At 45.6% G+C, this 20,900-nt stretch overlaps 1 protein-coding gene across 3 annotated transcripts; it reads right to left on the reverse strand.

Annotated features, from left to right (window-relative positions):
• Positions 1-2,730: 2,730 nt before the first annotated feature.
• Positions 2,731-19,479, reverse strand: TMEM218 (transmembrane protein 218). Of its 3 annotated transcripts, none has more exons than XM_079929321.1 (4): positions 19,395-19,479; positions 9,943-10,157; positions 9,004-9,106; positions 2,731-5,680 (listed from the first exon to the last, which is right to left on the reverse strand). In XM_079929321.1, exons 2-4 carry the CDS (start codon positions 10,050-10,052, stop codon positions 5,546-5,548), a joined length of 348 nt encoding a protein of 115 aa, XP_079785447.1. In that variant the 5' UTR covers positions 10,053-10,157; positions 19,395-19,479; the 3' UTR covers positions 2,731-5,545. The 3 variants fall into 3 exon arrangements, with proteins under 3 accessions (XP_079785447.1, XP_079785448.1, XP_079785446.1); XM_079929322.1 differs by lacking the exon at positions 19,395-19,479 and adding an exon at positions 9,262-9,339 and having other exon boundaries at positions 9,943-10,919; XM_079929320.1 differs by lacking the exon at positions 19,395-19,479 and having other exon boundaries at positions 9,943-10,919.
• Positions 19,480-20,900: the final 1,421 nt, after the last annotated feature.

Genomic DNA, 20,900 nt, shown 5'->3' on the forward strand with positions numbered 1-20,900 from the left:
TAGTTAGGGGATAAGACGGGAGCCGGGAAACGTTTAAACGATGCGACAGAAAACACCAGGGTGGGTGACTCAAGTTGAGAGACTTCACTGTCCACTCGTCCAGCCTTGAAGGGCCAGGGCTGGCAGGAGGGCAATCCTAGTGGCAATGGAGGAACAAATGTGACCATCCAGAAAGAAGAATGAACAGGAAGGAAGTGAAAACGGACGCGTACCAAGCCCCTAAATGTGTTAGGCCCAGGGACTGGAAAATGAACAGACATTCTCTGGTGCCGGCGGCTCAGTGTGGCGCTAGGGAGATGCACAGGGCGTGTGGGAGCTCGGGGCCGGCCTCAGAAATGAAAGCTGGGTGTAGGTAGGAGTCCGGGGCCCCGGGCCCTGATATCGGTCCTTGCACACCTGGGTCCCAGGCCCAGGATCCCTGTCCCGCAACACCTCTCTGCAGCTCTGGGCACTGACGGTCCCTGGAGGCCCAGGACCTGCCCCCTCTCTGGGCCTCGGCACTCACTCGGGGCTAATGCATGAGCATTACGTTAATTAGTTATTCATTTAATTTAACTTCACATTTGGTCTCAATTAAGCTTAAAGTGTGCTTCCTTATAGATGTTACAATAGCACTTGTAATTAAAAAGCAGTATCTCTTTGCATGTCTCCTTTAGAGATCCATTGGGAGGCTGGGCTAGTGAGGGGGTGGGGAGAAGCCAAGAAGAGGAAAGCGGCTCCTGGCGGATCTCAGCACTGGGAGGCGACCACTGTGAGTGAAGTCGGGGGAAGTTATCAACACATCATGGGTGTCGGGTGGGCACCCTGAGAACTGGATAGTGGCACTGGAGCTAATGGGGCAGGTCTCCTGCATGAAGGCGTGGGGTACGGAGAGGATGGAAGAGGGAAGGTAGAAGGAGGCAGTCCTTAGAGGCGGAAGAGGGGCCGGATATGCTGGGGTAGGCAGAATAATGCCCCTCGTCCAGAGGGGTCCACAGCCTAGCTGCCAGGACCGGTGAATGCTATCTTACATGGCAAATGAGACCTGGCAGATGTGGTTAAGGACCGCTCCTTACAAATCAGAGGGGGAGGCAAGAGTGTCAGGTATCAGATTAGAAGATGCTGGCTTAGAAATTTTTTTTTTTTAATTTTTAAATTAAAAATTTTTGGCTGCCACGGAGTGACGTGCCGGGATCTTAGTTCCCTGACCAGAGACTGAACCTGTGTCCTCAGGTTCAGTGAAAGCGGCGAGTCCTAACCACTGGACTGTCGGAAGTTGCTGGCTTTGAAGATGGATGCAGGGCCAAGGAATACGGGCAGCCTCCAGAGGCTGGAAAAGACAAGGAAACAGGATTCTCCCCTAGAGCCTCCCAAACCCTGATTTTAACCTCGTGAAACCCATTTTAGATTTCTGGCCTCCAGAACTATAATACATTGGTATTCTTCTAAACTGCTAAGTTTGTGGTAATTTGTTATAGCAGCAATAGGAAACTATTACATGTTCCCAGTGTAAAATGGGGCCAACATCAATATGAAGACAGCAAGAGCAAAGAAATCTGCAAAGATTTAAAAAAAAAAAAGTGGAGAGGATGGCCATAGAGAATTCGGATACCACGTAGATGCCACATGTGTAACTACCCCAAGTTCCCTGAAGGCAGGACCTGGGCTAAACGTACACCCTTTACAATACCCAACGTGTGTGAGGAAAACCAGAAAAATGAACTTTCTCATTCCGTCTGTGGTGCCGGGCCCCAGCTTTGATCCTTGCTGTCATTTCTTAGGTCCCAGGAAACTGAGGCAGGAGGGTGTGTGTTGAGCAGGCTGGGAGTGGGGGGACTGGGAAATTTTTTTTTTTTTCCTTGAGTAAACAGCAACCAATGTGGTCTGCTAGAGACAGAGATCGAGAAACAAACACACATTCTTGGCTTGTGGCTCTGATTCTTCCACTGGCACCTCTGAAAAGCAACCCAAGTATCAAACTATCTGGGCAGACAGAGCTGAAGAGAGAGCTTGCCGCGTATATCCTTGATACTCAGTCCACAAGCCGCTCCCCCGGTATCTCTAAGCAAAGTCTCACAGCACAGAAACCACCCCCCCACCCCGAAACCAGACGTGATCAGTGAGGCTGTCCCTGAGGTCCACGTGGCTTCTAACTGTGTTGCCCTGGATTCCTGGCCAATTCCTAAGATTCTGGACTTTCCTCTAGATTCAACTGCTTCTCCTTGGTATTCCTTGGTCCCTCCTTTTCCTTTGTTTTCATCTTATGGAGCAACATGATGTAAGGAAGTGAAGAACTGAGGCTGCCTGAGTTCAGGTCCTGAGTCCTGTTTAACCCCTAGCTGAGTGACCTCAAGCAAACCCCTTCACCCCTCTGTGCCTGTTCCCCATCTGTGAAGTGGGGGTATTAAGAGCACTTGTTTCACAGGGTTGCTATAAGGATTACATAAGTTAATACTTAAGAAGGCACTTAGAAAAGTGCCTCATATGTGTTTGCTCAATACAATAAAAATTGTGATATCAGCAAGTGAAGAATAGAATATTCCGAAGTATTGCGTTGGAAATGGAGATGAAAGATTGAACTCCATGGACTACAGCATCCCTTCCAATCCTGAGCTTTTATGCTCCCGCGAGGATAATCAGCGCTTCTCCAGGCTCATTTCCATGAGGTTCCCATTCCCGTGTCTGGAAACTTGCTCCTATGTAATAAGAGCCAAATACTTGAAGCTTTATGCCAAGAAGTCATGATAAAATGCTTTTTATTTGTTCCATAAATGTTAATTAGGAATTCTTTAATGAAACGTTTACATTTTTTGGATACGGGTCAGGGGAATGGTGGGTACACATAGCTAAGAAATAGTGTTAGCCAATGTAAAAATAAGAAGTTGTTCGAAAGCCAAAACGGATCCTTAAAACCATCGGAGAAATGAAATGTCAGGATCCCGATGCAAAGTGTGAGCCTCACTACTAACAAGCTGGGCAACTTTTAAATTTTTATTTATTTATTTATTTTTGGCTGCGTTGGGTCTTTGTTGCTGCGCGCGGGCTTTCTCTAGTTGCGGCGAGCGGGGGCTACTCTTGGTTGCGGTGTGCGGGTTTCTCATTGCAGTGGCTTCTCTTGTTGTGGAGCATGGGCTCTAGGCATGCAGGCTTCAGTAGTTGTGGCACGTGGGCTCAGCAGTTGTGGCTCACGGGCTCTAGAGCGCAGGCTCAGTAGTTGTGGCGCACGGGCTTAGTTGCTCCGCGGCACATGGGATCTTCCCGGACCAGGGCTCGAAGCCGTGTCCCCTGAATTGGCAGGCGGATTCTTCTTAACCACTGCGCCACCAGGGAAGCCCCTGGGCAACTTTTTAAACCCCTGTATCTCTCTGCCTGTCTCTCATCTGTGAAATAATTGCAGCAGGTTTCTTTACACATGAATAAAAAGCAAAGCAAAACAAAACCCTTCAAGTGCAGCAGCAACAGGATAGAGCTGACAGAAAAGTTGATGTCTTAGAGAACAGATCAAGAAATGGATTACTTTATGTTAGAATAAAAACATTTAAAAATGGTTTGGATCCCTTCATCCCAGGATGGAGTGAGGGAGACAGCCTGGATGCCTCAGAGCCTCATTCTGGGGTGGATTTACTCCACCAGGACCGTGCTTCACGCCCAGTGGGAGCACAGTCAACGCTGAGTGAGTGCCGACACCTGCTGTGTGCAGCATTCATGAATGGCAGTGCGTTCCCTAGCAACTGAACAGCGTACAATAACTCTGATGAATTCTTAGATTAAATATCCGATACCATGCATCAGGAAAGAATGTTAGCTTTACTTCTGTTTTACCAGTGAGAAATAAAAGGAACTTGTCAAAAGAATTACCAAGTGTGTTCTGCCGGCTCGCGACAGCGCCACCTAGTGGATCAGAGAAACGTCTCCGCTGTGAACGTTGCGGCGTCCTGCTCGTGTGGTTTTCGTCAGGATGCAATTTTAAGAGGCTGTGAAATAACCTGTCTTCTTATATAGAAGCCCTGAATTCTCCCTCCCCCGCTTCCAGACAGTGGGATCACCACAGTCTCGTGGCCGCGGGATCCCCTCCGGGTGGCACCACCTGCGCTAAGGCCATTGATCAAAGAAGGATGAATGGGACCCTGAGATGATTTGTTTGTATTTAAGGGATGCCCTCTAAGCCCTGTCCCCAGGAAGGCCGTGAGCACAAGGGCTGCCGTATTAGCCACTGATTGTCGGGGTCCCCCATGTAGAACTCAGTGAAATTCATTTTGTGCCCTCCCAGACTTCTACTTCTGATCCCAACCCCGTGAGGGTCGTTTTCAGGGCTGGACATGACTTCGTGGCGTATGAAGGTAGAAGGTGACCCATCATTCATGTCACCACTGCTGGGAGTTACAGGATCTACAGAAGGCAGGCTGAGCTAAAATACCCTTTGTACGAAGCATATTTTTGCCCTTAACACACAAGCCTGTCATTTACATCTGTGTTAAAAAAAAAAAAAAAAAAAAGATTAGTGTACTACTGGCATTATAGCATGTACTCAATCAAAGTTCTTTTTCCAACTTGTTTTCTGGTTCTTAATTTTAAGCCAGAAATTCCTTCTTCAAATAGCTCTAGGGAGCCAGGATGAGACTTCCAAAATGGAACCAGCCTAGAGCCCCTCTAGTTACTAACAAATTTCACTTGGTCTGGGGGCTTAGGTATAAAGTTATACCTAAGCCTGGGCATATACATTCCTCATCAGCTTTGGAGAAAGAGCTACGAAGATGAAAGAGATGACAGTAACCCCAAATGGACTCTTATGGTAACCAAATAAGGCAACAAAGGCCGCCAAATCCTGGAAGCAAAAGAATCCAGAGAGACAGAGCAGCAGGACACACAACTGGCATTTCCATACCCCGCCTCTAATCCCCGAGTGAACCTGAAATATAGCAATGCGAGGTTTAGAAGGCTGTGGCCAGGAGTTCGAGGTGCAAGCCAGTCCTTCAGCTGCTGTTGCTTGCTTTCTTGGAGCAGCGGGAAGCGACACCGTGGCCTCTGTGGAGCCCGGTGTCGTGATATGCGGAGTGCTCCATAACCGGGGCCTGGATACGTCTCCAGGTCATTACACTGAAATAACCTTTTGAACTTTGATTGTCTTTCTTTCCCAAATGATCTTGACCTCGTAACTAACAATTTTTCATAGTATCAAAAAGGACCAAGTTCTTCCGTCGATTTGACAGCAGAAGCCAAAGTGCCCCTTTTCCCAAAATTCATTTACTGAAGTCTTCATTGAAAACCTACTCTAAGCAGACCCCTGTTGCTATTTCCTTTTCAAAAGAGATGGAAAATCTGAGGTACAGGTGCTAAGAAGATGGCAATATCCCTCTTAAGCTGGTGAGAATCTCTCCCCAGGGGCAATTTTGCAACCCTGTTTCTGGAAGCCAGGACTCAAGGGATTTGTCTTAGTGATGAAGAGATGGTCCTCCGATCTTTAGGCAGGAAGGCTGTCAAAACAAGACTCCAAACAATACCTTTCTGCTCATCAATGACATCAAAGCGAGGGAAAGAACAGGGTCTTGGTTTTCCTGAAGATGGCTCAGTGGGACCGCAGTGGTTTGGCATAGATTGGCTCCACGATGTGATGGATTAGAACCAAGAAAAGGCTCCCAAGGAAGACAAGAGTGATGAAAGCCAGCAGGACATAGCGGCCAATGAAAAAGGCATCTACAATCTGGAGAAAGAAACATCAAAAACGAAATTACTGTCGCTTCCGCACCCCGGCTGTGCTCATCTGTAATCTCTGATGAATGGGCCCAGAGTCTGTCCATGTTTGTAACTTACAGTAACATCCTGCCCTGAGTCTACCCTGCAAATGGATAAGAAAGAACCTTTTTTCAACGTGCTGAGCCAGAAATACAAGATAAAGAGAGGCTTAATGAAGTCCAGGGAACAAATGGCTCCAGTAGGAGGTTCACAAACACTCTGAAGACCCTGGACGAGTCCTTTTCTGTTCTGAAATCAGTTCTCGGAAAGAGTTAATGAGAAGTTTGCTTGCTTGGTCTCTGAAAGGCTCATTAAGTGGCTGTCAACTTTTCATCATGGAGAATTTTAAACATACATAAAGATACGATAGTATAATAAACCCCACACACCCAGGACCCAAGCCCTCACATCATCAACCCATTGCCAACTCAGGAGATGTCATTTTCAAAATGAAAAGGTGACTCTAAAACTTTCATCAGAAGAGTTCTGAACCCTAAAATTCGTAACCCAGCATTCCAAGGGTTGGGGAAAACAGTCATTTTCCTGAGATACTGAAACACGAAGAGGAGAGATAACTTGCCCCAATTCGTACAGTTGGCTGCTTGGCAATCAGTTGTACTTGAGGCCCCGAAACTGTTGGTCTTTGCTGACATAAACCTATGAGTGGTATTGGCCCTCCCTGCTTGTCTACTGTTCACAGCCAGAGCTCTGTTTTCCGCAGATCCAAATGGTGCTGCTTAAGTCCGGGCAGGAAAAAGCAGTTTAATCTACAGACTTAAGGGAGAAGCAGCACAAACCAAGTGACTGGGGACTTCACAGCTTCCGGAAGATTCCAGAACCCAGTACCTGAAGAGAACCCAAAATACCTGAAGGGCGACTGCGGTTGACAGAACAATGGCCCTAAAATGTCCACATCCTCATCTCCAGAAAGTCCGAATATGTTAAATTACATGACAAAGGAGCATTAAGGTTGTAGATGGAATTGAGGTTGCTAATCAGCTGACCTTAAAATAGGGAGATTGGCCTGAACTGCCCAATACAGTGGCCCAATGTAATCACAAGGGTCCTTAGAAGTGGTAGAGGGATGCAGGAGAGAGGGTCAGAGAGAAGGATGTGAGGACGGAGGCAGAGTCAGAGAGACGTTACTTTGCTGGCTCTGAAGATGGAGCAAGGGGACTGCAAGCTGAGGGTGGCCTCCAGAAGCAGGAAAGGGCAAGGAAACATTCTTCCGCAGAACCTCCAGAAAGGAAGACAGCCCTGCCAACCCCTTGATTTTAGCCCAGTGAGGCTGATTTGGGGCTTCTAATCTACGGAACTATATAAGATAGTAAATTTGTGTTGTAAGCCACTAATTTCGTGGTCATTTGTTACAGCAGCAGTAGGTAACTAATACAGTGGCGATACACAAAGCACCTGTCAAGTCCGAGCTCTGCTGTGATCCCTGAGTTCCAAAGACACCAAGAAGGAAAGGGCTGCTCCAGAGATTACCCTGACAGCCGACTTACAACAAAGGCCAGCTTGCTGAGATAGCTTTAACATAACCTTGACCTTGGCTCCAGGACTGCACAAGTCTCTCACGAGCTGCACGTTTGTTGGTTCGACAGGGTTCCCTTTTTAATTAGCCAATTAGCAGGCCTGGGTGAGCAAGGCCCAGGCCATGTATTATTGATACAGTATTGAGCCAAGCTGCTGAAGGAGCTGGTGCTCAAAACCTGAAAATGAGACCCTGCTGGCCATGCTGACGAACATACTTTGCTCAAAGCCCATTCTGCTCTCCTGGGTCTGAAACTCATATGACAGAGGAAAGAGGGATTGATTTCGAAACAGCGTTTACTCTGTGCCCTTCTTCCAATGTTCACATCCACAGCAATCCAGAAATACGCAGCCTTCACCGCTCTCCCCATTTTAGGAAAACCAGGGTGGGAGTCTGCGCCCCAGCTCACACACACAGTCCTGACACAGTCAGAGTGGTTTCCAAATGGTGACCAAAAAAAACCTGGCATGTATGAAAATAATTCCTCAGTTTTGTGTGGTATTATTTCCCTTGGAATTTTCAGAATGAATTTCCTCCCTTTTGCCATGGTCAGTCCTAGATAGAACTGGAAATGTGTGCCGATTTTAGTTCAGGAGTTATATCATTTTGTGTAGTCTAGTGTCTAGTGTCAAAACGGTCACCTCTGCACTTTCTGCGAAGGCCCCTAATATTCTGTGGAGTCCCCAACAATGAAGGTTTTGAAGACAGACCTCAGCTTGAATCCTTGCTCTGCCTCTTCCTATACATGTATGATCTTGGGCAAGTTACCCTAACCCCTTCCAGCCTCGGCATCCTTACCTATGAACTGGGGACACTAACAGCACCTGTGTCATACCACTTAGGGTTGTCCTGAGGTTTAAATGAGAGCTTGTAAACGACAGGCTTAGCACAGGACCTGGCACACAGTGATGCCTTAAAAAACGTTAGCTGTTATCACCGTGACAGCTTAAAAATTAAAACAGGAAAGAAGCTGCTCGAAAAAGTAATGGGACACAGGAAGTCAATACTGTGATCAAGAGCGTGGGGACCTGAGACCAGCTCTGTATGGCAAAGCCAGAGCCCCAGCCAGGAATGAACCAGAATGGGTGGGGTCTAGGAGAGATGGTAAAAATCCACGTAGACAGGTAGGTGCTGGGAGATGTGGTTCTAGAAACGAGGACCAAAGGGGCCTCGCCAAAGGCTGTTAGTATTAAACGCACCAACCTCTACAACTTCCGCTTTCCAGAGAAGCGCCCCTCCTTCCTCACTGCTCTTCTCTATGGACAGTGCTCGCTCCATGCCACAAGTGGAAAAACGCAAACACACGGAGGTGAAAAAGCATGTCGTTCAGCACCGGGGAGCACTGCCTACGTGCTGCCCGGGATGCGAATTTCTGAGCCAAGGCCAGCAGGAGTGGGAGCCTCTTACTCAGGACAGGCTCTTCCCGCCTGTCTGCTTGGCTCCGGCCCTCACACCACGAGGTGGCTTCTGGGCTTACGGCTCTTTCCACTTGATGCAAACTGGAGACGAGAACAGATTAGGCAAATAGCTGCCTGGGGGTGTCGCAAGGGGGCATCGGAAGAACTGTCTCTTCCTGGGGGAGGGGGGAGGGGGTTAAAATTCCCTCTGAGCTCCCCCGATCCTGGTTTCAACTTTACAATTTTTCTAACACACTTCGGCCCTTCTGGCATCAGGGACCATGTGGGGCAGGATGGAGGTCCAGAGCAAGAGAAAGAAGAGACACAACTCAGGATGCAAAACAAAACCCATGGTTTTACCTTCATCTCAGCCTCAGGGGCTGGGAATTCACTGGCTCGGGGGAAGAGCAACAGAACCGCCGTGATAATCAGAGCACCGAGGAACACGAAAATGACGGAGAACCTGGGAGTGAAAGACAGAGGGTTAAAAGCACTGTTCAGTCTCCTCTCTATTCAGCTAGGCCGGGACTGGCTCTTCCCTGGGCGGATATCCTGTTTCAGTCCATTAACAGGCCCAGTGTGCTGCCCACACCGCCCAGGGAATTTAGAAATGTTTTCCCCTTCATCCCCAAACCCTTCTTCCCAGACAGGTACCAGCGGGATGCGTTCCTGTTTATTCCTGGGAACTCCAAATTCCTAAGAATGGGAATTGGTAGTTTTTATCTTTGCCTCTGTGCAGTCATGATCAGGAAAAAGCGAAGCAGCTCATCCCCCAAGTGCTGTGTTTTAAACCAGGAAACTTTAGTAAATGATGTAACTTGCTACACTGTCTGGCCAGGGAGTGTGACTCCATGGTGACCTTAGAGTCAGCTTATGGCCTGATTCTTTCTTAAGTCAATGCCAGCCCAAGTCACCTACGACTCTTCAGCGTCCCAGGGCCTAGGTCTGGAGCCTTAGGGGCTGGACCCAGTGCCTGCTGTAAATCTCAACAACTAAGAAACACGCACACATACAACCCCAAGAAACTCAACAGGCACCGAAAGCGGATTCTCTTTCCATCCCCTGTGTCCCCATCTCCTCAACACTGAGAGCTGACAGATACCACTCCCCTTCTCCTCCCACCTCTGCTTCCGAGCATAAATAACGCAGTTAGTCCTTATGATGACGTGAAAATGCAACTCATTCAAACTGCCAGTAATTACAACAATGAGCTTCTGAATTCTAAACGTTTCATGAGCGTCAACGATTGAACTTCTAATTGCTTTTACCTGGGACTCCTGGCTGGAGAGAAGGCCTTACCTAGCTATACCTGAGGCTCTGGATAGCAGCAGACACAGCAGCAGCACTGACACCCAGAGCAGGGCGAGGATGAACACGCCAGCCCCCACGCCCAGCACGGTGCCAGCCATGCGGGGGGTGCAGCTGAGAGCTGCAGGCCTGGACCCCCCGGCCCGATGAGCTGTCTGTCCCTGGTGCTGTGGGTACCGCCAGGCTTCCGTGCGCTCCTGGGTTTCCTGGTGGGCGGTCAAACACAGAAAGTCCCAATTCATTCTGGGGAATTTTTGATGATTGCTGTGGTAGGAGGATTCGTCAATACAGGTCTTTGGGAATGTCGAGTCCCTTAATAGGAACTACAAATTTAGAACCCAAACCTTTCTTTTTGGTGAGGACTGAGAAGCTGCTTTCTGCTCCATGTGGGTCATTTCAAATTCGGAATCTGAGTTTGTCTTCCCACAACCCACAAGCTGGATTCTCCCTTGATACAAAACCCTAACCGAGGGCTGTAAAAGGTACCAGGACCTGAGGGCTCCAGGGCCCACGAGAAGTCGTAGCTCTCGGGTTAAGTCTGTGGTGCGAGCTGTGACTCAGCAGGCAATCACAAGACAGAACTCCTAATCCTTGGAGAAGAAGAAGAGCCATCACTGTTCCTGAACATTCACTTGTGCTAAGTACCTTACAAATACAGCTCATTCAATCATGGCAATAAGCTTCTGAGGTAGGTACCATATCCACGTTACAGAAGACGTAACTGAGGTATGATGTGATGGGATAGTATTAACAAACCCGGTGGCTTACAACAGACAGTTATACTCTCACAGTTCTGGAGGCCAGAATTCTGAAATTAATGTGTCAGCCAGGTCACACTTTTTTCCAGAGGCTCTAAGAGAGAATTCTTCCTGTCTCTTCCAGCTCCTGGCGGCCCCAGGTGTTCCCTGGCTTGTGGCTACATCACTGCAATCTCTGCCTCTGTCTTCACGTGGCCTCCCCTGTGTCTCTGTCTTCTTCCTGTCCCATCTCTTATGGGGACACTTGTCATTGGATTTAGTTCCACGCAAATGATCCATCATGATCTCATCTCAAGATCCTTAACTTAATTGCATCTGCAAATAAACCTGTCCCATTCACAGGTTCCAGGGGTGAAGATGTGGACATATCTTTCTTGGGTCACCATTCAACCCACTCCAGGGTAACACCATATAGCACCTCCCCTGATTTTCCCTTTCAGTATCAGAGGCGAGCCTTAAGCAAACAATTTCCTCCTTAGGCTGATGGTTTTCTTTACCCTAATGGCTTAAATACCACAAAAATGATTACCTATGAGAATTTCTGTTATAAGGATATTGGAAAGTAAGTCCTAAGCATGAACTGCTAACCAACAAAACTCCACATATATTCACTCAACATTTATTTATTTATTTATTTAATTTATTTTTTTGGCCACACGGAGAGGCATGTAGGATCTTAGTTCCCCAACCAGGGATCGAACCCGCGCCCCCTGCATTGGAAGCGTGGGGTGTTAACCACTGGACTGCCAGGGAAGTCCCAGTCAACATTTATTTTGCACCTACCTTGTAGAGCATTGCTACAAGCTGGGGATCACAAGGTAAACAAGACATTTCTTCTGACAGAAGCTTAAGACCTATTGGAGAACACTGTTATGCAGACAACTTTCCATTCTGATCAGTAGGAAAAACAAAGTGCAATGGGAATTGAGATGTGAGAAGGGCTTTACAAAGGAGGTGACTCTGCATGGGCCCATTTAGGAGAGAACCATGGCCAGAGGACAGAGTAAAGGAGAGGTGGGCAGAGAGGCCTGGCAGCAGATGGGCGTGGCCCCCTTGCCCATTCTCCCCTCATTAGACACAGGGGTGTCGGGTGTCCTCAGTAACTCAATATGCCAAGGGTTTTCCCATCTCTGGGTCCTTGTGCCTGCTGTTTCCACTGCCTGGAATGAAGCCCTGACCGCAAAGAAGCCGTCTACCATTTGCAGGGCTGGCTTCTCCTCATGCTTCTGACCCAGCTTTAAACACAGCGTCCTCAGAGCGGTCTTCCCTGACCATCCTATAGCTAAAGAAACCCACCTTCACCCTAGTCCTTTCAGAGGGCATTTCGCAAACTGTAGTTCACATTCTGATTTATTGTTCACAGGTTTACTTTCTGTCTCTCCAGCTGGAATAGTAAACTCCAGGAGGGCAGAGACTTTGTATCTTGCTCACTACAGTCTCGCCGGTTCTTTTCTACAGAGGTTGTAAGTAATAGATATTTGTTGGATGAATACATGAAGCAGTGCTAACAAGCCCACAAAAGTCCAATGAAGGAGTGATGGGGTCGTATCTAATTTTAGAGAAAGATGACTGTGGCTTCTGGTCAATATGCTGGACAGAGCTGACACGGGAATTACCCCACACAACAGCAAACACATAGAAAGGCTTAATAAAATAGATGAAAAGAATTTAATACACAGCGCAGCTTGAAAGCAATAAAGGGAAATCCTGAAGTACTATAAACAAAAATGTAACTCAAAGCCTGGATAGTAAGCAGGAGCTGAGCCCAAAGACCTGCAGGGGTCCTGGAACCAGGTGCAAACCTTAGGAGTGGTCCTTTCCTCGACAGGTGAGGCTTCAGACCCATGATACAGAGAACTAGAACTGAGAACAAGGTATAAAAATGGGCTCTGTAAGGGCTCAGCTGTCTTTGAAACAGGGACTAAAAAATTTGATGCTGACGTGGCTGGAAGAAAGCGGGCCAAGTACCTGAGCCCATAGGTGAAAAAAGAACAACCCAAGAGAAATCTGCATCCCCATCCTTCATCACATGCGGGAGAGGGGTTCGGATCACACTAGCACGGAGGTGTGGGAATCCCAAGTAGTAAGAGTAACATGAAAACTACACGAACAGTGAGAAGCCCATAGGATCCCAGCACAGACAGATGGAAACCTCTCTGGAGGGAGGTCAGCATGCAAGGTTCCCACTGGAGTGAGTGTAAAATAGAGGTTTTCAGACATACAAAGACTGGAATGGAGTTCAGCTCTCATAGATATACTTCACCAAGAAGGAAAATGAACTAAGAAAGAAGGTGTGAGATGTAAGGAGGAAAGGTGAGAAAAATATTAGTAAATACTGACAGTAAAGACTTCTTTAATGATAAGGACTAATTTCTTGATGAGTTAAAAACAAGGAAGAATTAAAATATTTATCGACAAGTGAAAGGTGAGAAAGGACAGCTCAAAGTTAAATCATTCCATAGTTATTATTTTGCTCTGAGCAGGTGAGAGTTAATGATTTTACCTATAGGCTTTGTTAAGCTAAATATGCATGTTAAACACCAGATAACATAAATAGGATGAATAACTTCCATACTAGTAGAGTGAGAAAAATAAAGGAAGAAAGCAGAAGGCAGGAGTGGAAAGAAACAAAGGAAAATACAGAATAAGACTGTAAAAATAAGCCCAAATATAACAGTAATCATAGTAAATGTAAGCAGATTACACTTGACTATTAAAAGAGATTCTTATATTAGATTTTTTTTTGAACAGCTCTTTATAAAAGCTGTGCAGAAAGCACAATGAGAGAGAGGCTGAAAATAAAGAGAGTGAAAAAGACATACAAAGCAAATACTACCAAAACAAAAAGAGGGGAAAAGGGGAATTGTTCAATGGATACAGAGTTTCAGTTGTGCAAGATGAAAAAGTTCTAGAGATCTGTTACACAATGATGTGAATATACTTAACACTGCTGAACACTCAAAAATGGTTAAGGTAGTAAATTTTATATATGTGTTTTTTACCACAATTACCAAAAAAAAGAACAAAACAAAACAAAACAAAATACAGTCTGGTAAAGCAATATCAGTATCAAGCAAAACGGAATGTAAAGCTTTGAAAATTATTAATAACGACACAGTCACAAAAGGAATAATTTAACAAAAAAATACAACTCAAAACACATGAACCTAAAACAAAGCCTCAAAACATATAAAGCCAAAACTGAATCACCGCAATAAATGGAAAAGCCCACAAATTTCGTGCAAGATTTTAATATACCTCTCTCAGAAACTGATAGATCAAGCAGCTAAGAATAAACACTTGACAAGGAGGATATACAAATGGCCAACAAATACGTGAAAAGGTGCCCAACTTCATTAGTCATCAGGAAATTGCAAATGAAAACCAAAATGCAGTACCTCTAGACACCTACCAGAACGGCTAAAATGAAAATGACAGATAACACCAAGTGTTGACAAAGATGTGGAGTAACTGGAACCCTCATACCCTGCTGGTGAGTGTCTACCAGTAGACTACCAGTAGTTGTTACTACCGCTTTGGAGACTCCTTGGTAATATCTAATAAAGCTGAATGTCCATGAACCCTAGACTCAGCTCTTCTCTTCCTGGGTGTGTCCCCGACAGACATATACACATAAGTTCACTAAAAGACATGTACAAAAGTTCAACGCAGCCCTATTTGAAACAGTTAAAAACTGAAACAACCTAAATATCCATCAGTCGAATAGATAAAGTGTGGTATTATACATACAATCTCTTCATTCATACAATGGAATAGTAGAAAGCAGCAAAAATGAACAAACTACAACTATACCCAGCAATGTGGGTGTTTCGCAAATATTGAGTGTAAAAAGCTAAAGGCCAAAGAGTTCATACCGTATAATTCCACATATATAATGTTTAAAAACAGGTCAAACTAATTTTGGGGTTAGAAGTCAGGAGTGTGGTTCCCTTGTAGAAAGTAGTGACTGGAGGGGGTCTGAAGGGGGTTCTGGGGTGCTTATGAAATTTTGTTTCTTCATCTGGGTGTTGGTTACATGGCTTTGTTAATTCTGTTAAATTGTATCTAGCTGTACACTTCTGATTTGCATATTTTTCGGTATGTGCGTTATACCTTTTTTTTTTTTTCCAAAAAAGTTTTCTTCAAAGAAAGTCTGAAGAGATATACCAGACAAATGCAATATATGGGCTTTGTTTGGGTCCTGATTCAAACAAACCAACTATACAAAAACGTTTATGAGATGACTGGGGAAATCTGAACAGTATCTGGATACTTGATGATATTAAGGAATTGCTGTTTAGTTTTTAAATGAAAAATATTGTTTTTTTAAAAATGTGGGGACTTCCCTGGTGGCGCAGTGGTTGGGAATCCGCCTGCCAATGCAGGGGACACGGGTTCGAGCCCTGGTCCGGGAAAATCTCACGTGCCGTGGAGCAACTAAGCCCATGCACTATAACTACTGAGCTTGCGCTCTAGAGCCTGTGAGCCACAACTACTGAGCCCGCGTACTGCGACTGCTGAGGCCCACCTGCTGCAACAACTGAAGCCAGTTCGCCTAGAGCTCGTGCTCCGCAACAAGAGAGGCCACTGCAATGAGAAGTCCATGCACCGCAACGAAGAGTAGCCTCCGCTCGCTGCAACTGGAGAAAGCCCACGTGCAGCAACGAAGACCCAGTGCAGCCAAAAATTAATAAATAATTAATTAAAAAATGCGATGGTGTTGTGGTTATATTGCTAAAAGATTATTTCTGATATACAGGTACACACACACACGCACACCAGAGATAAGAGAAATCGATGTCTGGGAACCTTATAATTATTCAGGGGAGAGGAGAAGACCGGGGCTAATATGAAACAAGGCTGGTCATGAGTTAACTGTTGAAGCTGGGTGGCGAATACATGAATGTTTGCTATACTATTTTCTGTACTTCTGAATATATTTGAAACTTTTGCAATAAAAAGATGCGTGTATGAATAAGTATACATGTATAATTAGGAATAAATCCAACAAAAGATGTGAAGTTTTTTTTTTTTTTTTTTTGCGGTACGTGGGCCTCTCACTGTTGTGGCCTCTCCCGTTGCGGAGCACAGGCTCCGGACGCGCAGGCTCAGCGGCCGTGGCTCACGGGCCTAGCCGCTCCGCAGCATGTGGGATCTTCCCAGACCGGGGCACAAACCCGTGTCCCGTGCATCGGCAGGCGGACTCTCAACCACTGTGCCACCAGGGAAGCCCATGAAGATTTTTATAGCAAAAATTATAAAACTTTATTTGAAGATACATATTTTTAAAAGGCCTGAATAGAGAAATAACCCATGTTCCTGAATGGATGGGATGGTTTAATATTGAAATATCTCAATTTTCCTTAATCTATCAGTTCAATGCAATTCTAACCAAAATCTCAAAGTAATTTTTTGTGGAACTTGAAAACTGATCCTAAATTCATATGGAAAAGCAAAAGCCCAAGAATAGCGAAAACAATTTTGAGAACAGGATGGAAACTTGCCTTTCGTGTTACCAACTGCCGCAAGACACATTATAAAACCAAGGTAATTAAAACAGTGTGATAGTGGCATAAAGACACGTGAGCCAGTGGAATAAAACGGAGAACCCAGAAGCAGATCCATGCATTTATGAGAACTTTGCACAAGACAGAGTTGGCTTTATACTCAGTGGGTAGAGGATTTCATAGATAGTGTTGGGACAAGTGATTATCCAATCAGAAAAGAATAAAACCAGATCTCTACTTTATATCATACGCAGAAGCCAATTTTAAATGGAAAGTAATTCATAATAAAACAGCATATGTTTAAATATACAAATGTTCAGGCTGACTACACTAGAATACATAAGGAAGTAACGCACTCAGATGCTCGCACCTAAACTTAGAATCACCATGAACGCAAAAGCTACAAATGCTGGCTGATGTAGGTGTGTTATAGGGCAACTCAAATACCACGAGCTGGGCTGCCTTCAGGTACGGGGTTTTCTACAGTGATGAACAACTCTTGTTAAAAAGTTCCAAACCACAAATAAGCATACTTTCCCCTTGATTTACATTAGAGTGCATTCCTGGAAATTTTACTATATTAAACTGTGCCAAAAAATACATTATGTTTATACAAAAAACGGAGTTAGGTTCTAGGCTCACATTATAAATGAGTATCCTGTGAGACCCTCAAAAGTTGTGCAGGAGGAAGGACAATTCTTTACTATGAGGGGCTGTCCAGTGTACTGCAGGACTTCTAACGTCCCCAGACCTTCTTTGTAAACCCTGGTAGTGTCCCCCAAATCACAATAATAACCAAAGGTGCCCTCACGAATTCCAAAATGACCAAAGGGGCACTACCATCCCCTTAAAGAACCACGGTCCTAGATAAACTCTGGCATAAAGAGACATGTAGAAGGGTGTTCATAATAGCAAAACATCTGAAAAAATCTAAATGTCCATCAGTAAGGGAATGGGTATTATATACTCAGAATGAACACTTAAAATGAATGAACTTGAGCTAGCCTTATTGAAATGAATGTATCTCAGAACAATATTGAGTCTAAAAGCAAGTTGCAAAATGAAGCCCACAGTACTATGCTACTTGTATCTTTAAAATTTTAAAAATACCTAAATAGCAATATACATATAGTTTATGAGCTACACATATACAGTAAACATAAACATGGGCATAAATGATGGAAAGCAATTTCAGAAGAGCGTTTGTCTCTGGGGAGGGAGGAAGGAACGAGAATGAGCCCTGCTTAGAATCTGCAGGAATTAGGAGGTACTGACCCCAGTGCAGAAGCTGGCACTGGAGGGCTGCCTGCTGGGGGCCCGAGTGGTGTGTTTAAAGGACAACAGTCGCTATGCGCTTTCAAATCACAGAAGCACGCAGGAAAAAGGGTGGAAGGGTGTAATCCGGATACACTGCTCCCCATTTTCTGTCAACGCGTTAACAGATGATGACACATCGATGGCATTTTGGTAGCGTGACAATTGATTTTCCCCAGACTTGCATTTTATTTCATTATAAAGGTAGAGGCATTATCCTAATATTTTAAAATTCAAACCTTATTGAAGTGTTTAAAGTAGAAAAAAAGTGTGCAAGTTACCCCCCGCCCAATTATCTTTGAAGGTTTGGAACAGCTATAAAGGAAAATGAAGAAGAATCTTCCAGAAGGGCAGTTCACTCCTGTAACCCACTGTTTCCTTTTTTCTTTCTTAAAGATTTATTTTTTATTGAGGTAACACTGGTTTATAACATTATATGTTTCATGTGTACAACATTATATTTCCACTTCTATATGCCCTACTGTGTGCTCACCATCAAAAATTTAGTTTGCATCTGTCACCCTACATTTGATCCCCTTTACCCATTTTGCACCCTCCCCACCTCCCCCTCTGATAATCACTACTCTGTTCTCTGGATCTATGTCTTCTTCTTGTTTGGTTTGGTTTGTTCATTTTTGTTTGTTTATTCCACGTATGAGTGAAATCATACGATATTTGTCTTTCTCCGTCTGATTTAAGCACTGGTAGGGACTTTGAGGACACAAAAGAAATGTGATGTCACTCTTGCCTTAATAGCCTGTGGTTTCTTAACATCAACAGCACATGAAACAACTAGGAAACACTAAAGAAAGATATGACAATGTGCCAAACTTAACTTATCGTTAATTTCCCAAAAAAATACTACTACTACTACATATCTGCAGGAGCACTGTCGTCTTCAGAGCACTTCTTCACTTGTATTATTTGGGGGAAATATTGCTTTGGCTGGAGTTACTGTGGGTCTTCATGGTACAGCTAGAACTAGTGCTGGGCCCTGGCATATGGGTAGGAATGGGAAAGGTGAATCAGAAATGGAAGGGGATCCACGGAGAGAAAATAGTTTGAACAAAGAGGGTGAGACAAGATTGGCCACTGAGTATCTGGGGAATAATGTGGAGACTGGCCTCAGCCAGAACAGAGGCAAATAATGGACAATAATACTGTGTAGACCAACTGTTCAGGACCAGTTCTGGGCCTTTAATATTTGGGGGGAAAGTGTTTAAAAGCTTGACATTTGGAGTTAACCTTCTTATACTCCTAGTGATCACGCTGACTTGAGTTAAATTATAAACTAAGAATAGGGCATGACTGAGGAAGCACGGCAAACTTCTTACATCTTCCTGAATGGAGATAACGTTTTAGGTTTTCTCTCTCATAAGAAGGAGCCCTCCCCCAAAACCCAACTCTGTCCTCCCTTAACTGGGAGAAGGTATTAGTCTAATTTCCCTCCCCCCCCCCCCCCCCCCGTCGCAGCTTCAAACTGGCGACAGGAAAACAGTGCCCACAGATCTCATCTTCAGAATTTTCGCCCGCTATCTACCAGTAGTTGGGAGAGAGATTAAGGTTTCGGTCACAAGGTATTTCGAATCGGGCACTGACATTTCACTTTCTTAAGAGCATGAGAAATAAAGCATTCCTGCCTTTTCCACCCCCAATTCAGCAATTATTGGCCGCCAGGCCTTGGGTCCATATCGGCGGTGAGGGTAGCCTGAGAGGTCCCTGCACCGCCATCCGCCCACGCCTTCCTCTAGCCGTCTCAGCCCCATCCCTTGCCATTCTCTCCTCTCCGCGGCCACCTCCACTCATCTCACTTCCACCCCCACCCCCCTCACCTGGCTCCCCATTTCCCGGGTTCCCTACTCACACCTCTCAGTCCGGCCTGTTTCAGCCCACAGGGGATTTGGTCTACTCAGGGCGAATCACAAGTGGGCTTTCATCCAGGCAATTCCGGATTGGCTAATCAGCGCCGCTCTTTCAACTCCCAAATTCCCCCTCATTTGCTTACAACCACCGCGGCTCCAGGCAACGCGGAGCGTGGTGGGTGGGCACGTCGCCCTCCGTTACGCACTCCGATTGGTCGGTGCCTGTTGGTCCTGGAACCGGCCTCATGTTCTATTGGATAGAGACAGTCCTTCTCCCCACGCTCGCCCCACCCCGTTGTCAATCACACCGTCCCTTAGGTAACCCACGGGACCATTGGTCAGTCTAGCCTGAGGGCGGGTTGTTGGGCGGAAGAGTTGCTTTCCCGGCTTGCCTCGCTGTTACCATGGAGGCAGGACCGCAGCGCTCTGAGGCGGAGAGTCCCGGCCACCCCTTTCCTCCTTTCTAGACCTTAGTGCCTGTTCCGGAGTATAATGGTCTTCACAGTTCCCGACCTACTGGCTCCGGCGGACCGCGGGATTTGGGGGCAAGTAAAATTAGGCCTCAGAGAGGGGATCAGGCCCAGTCATCAAGGGTCCCTAACAAGCCTCCTGAAGAGAACCGAGTCCGAACCACCTTGTAATAACATCACGTTTTCATTCGTCCTTACCTCGCTTTTTTGTATTTGCCATTATTCTTCCGTTAGCCTTACGACGTACACTGCAGCAAGGATCATTTTACTCACGGGACAGACTGGGGAAGAGGAGCCAGGGTCAAATCAAGTAAATCTTCTGTAGCTACGCCTCCAGGCATCTGGAAATGGTCCATGCTTTTAGCAAACTGCTCTTGCCTAACTGCAAACTAAAACTTGCCATGATTTTTGTTCCTTACCATCTTAGAGGTCTCTAATGAATCAGTTTTCATGGAATGTTGGAACTGAAATAGACTTTTGAAATCATGTAGTGTTAATTAAAAAAAAAAAAAAATCTTACCTTGAAAGAGATAAGTTGCTTCTTCTTAAAAATCACATAGTCAGGGGCTTCCCTGGTGGCGCAGTGGTTAAGAATCCGCCTGCCAATGCAGGAGTCACGGGTTCGAGCTCTGGTCCAGGAAGAGCCCACATGCCACGGAGCAACTAAGCCCGTGCGCCACAGCTACTGAGCCTGCGCTCTAGAGCCCACAAGCCACAACTACTGAGCCCACGTGCCACAACTACTGAAGTCCATGTGCCTAGAGCCCATGCTCTGCAGCAAGAGAAGCCACCATAATGAGAAGCCCTCACACTGCAATGAAGAGTAGACCCCGCTCGCCGCGACTAGAGAAAGCCCCGCACAGCAACGAAGTCCCAACACAGCCAAAAATAAATAAATAATTTATTTTTTAAAAAAATCACATAGTCAGTGGACAAAACTGGTACTAGAACCGTGGTTCCATTGGTCTAAGTTTTTTTTTCATTGAAGTGTCTTTTCTCACATGGAGCTTATCTTACTTATGATGGGAACGATGTTAT

This window comes from Stenella coeruleoalba (assembly GCF_951394435.1).
Source record: "Stenella coeruleoalba genome assembly, chromosome: 8".
In the NCBI taxonomy this organism is placed as follows: Eukaryota; Metazoa; Chordata; class Mammalia; order Artiodactyla; family Delphinidae; genus Stenella; species Stenella coeruleoalba.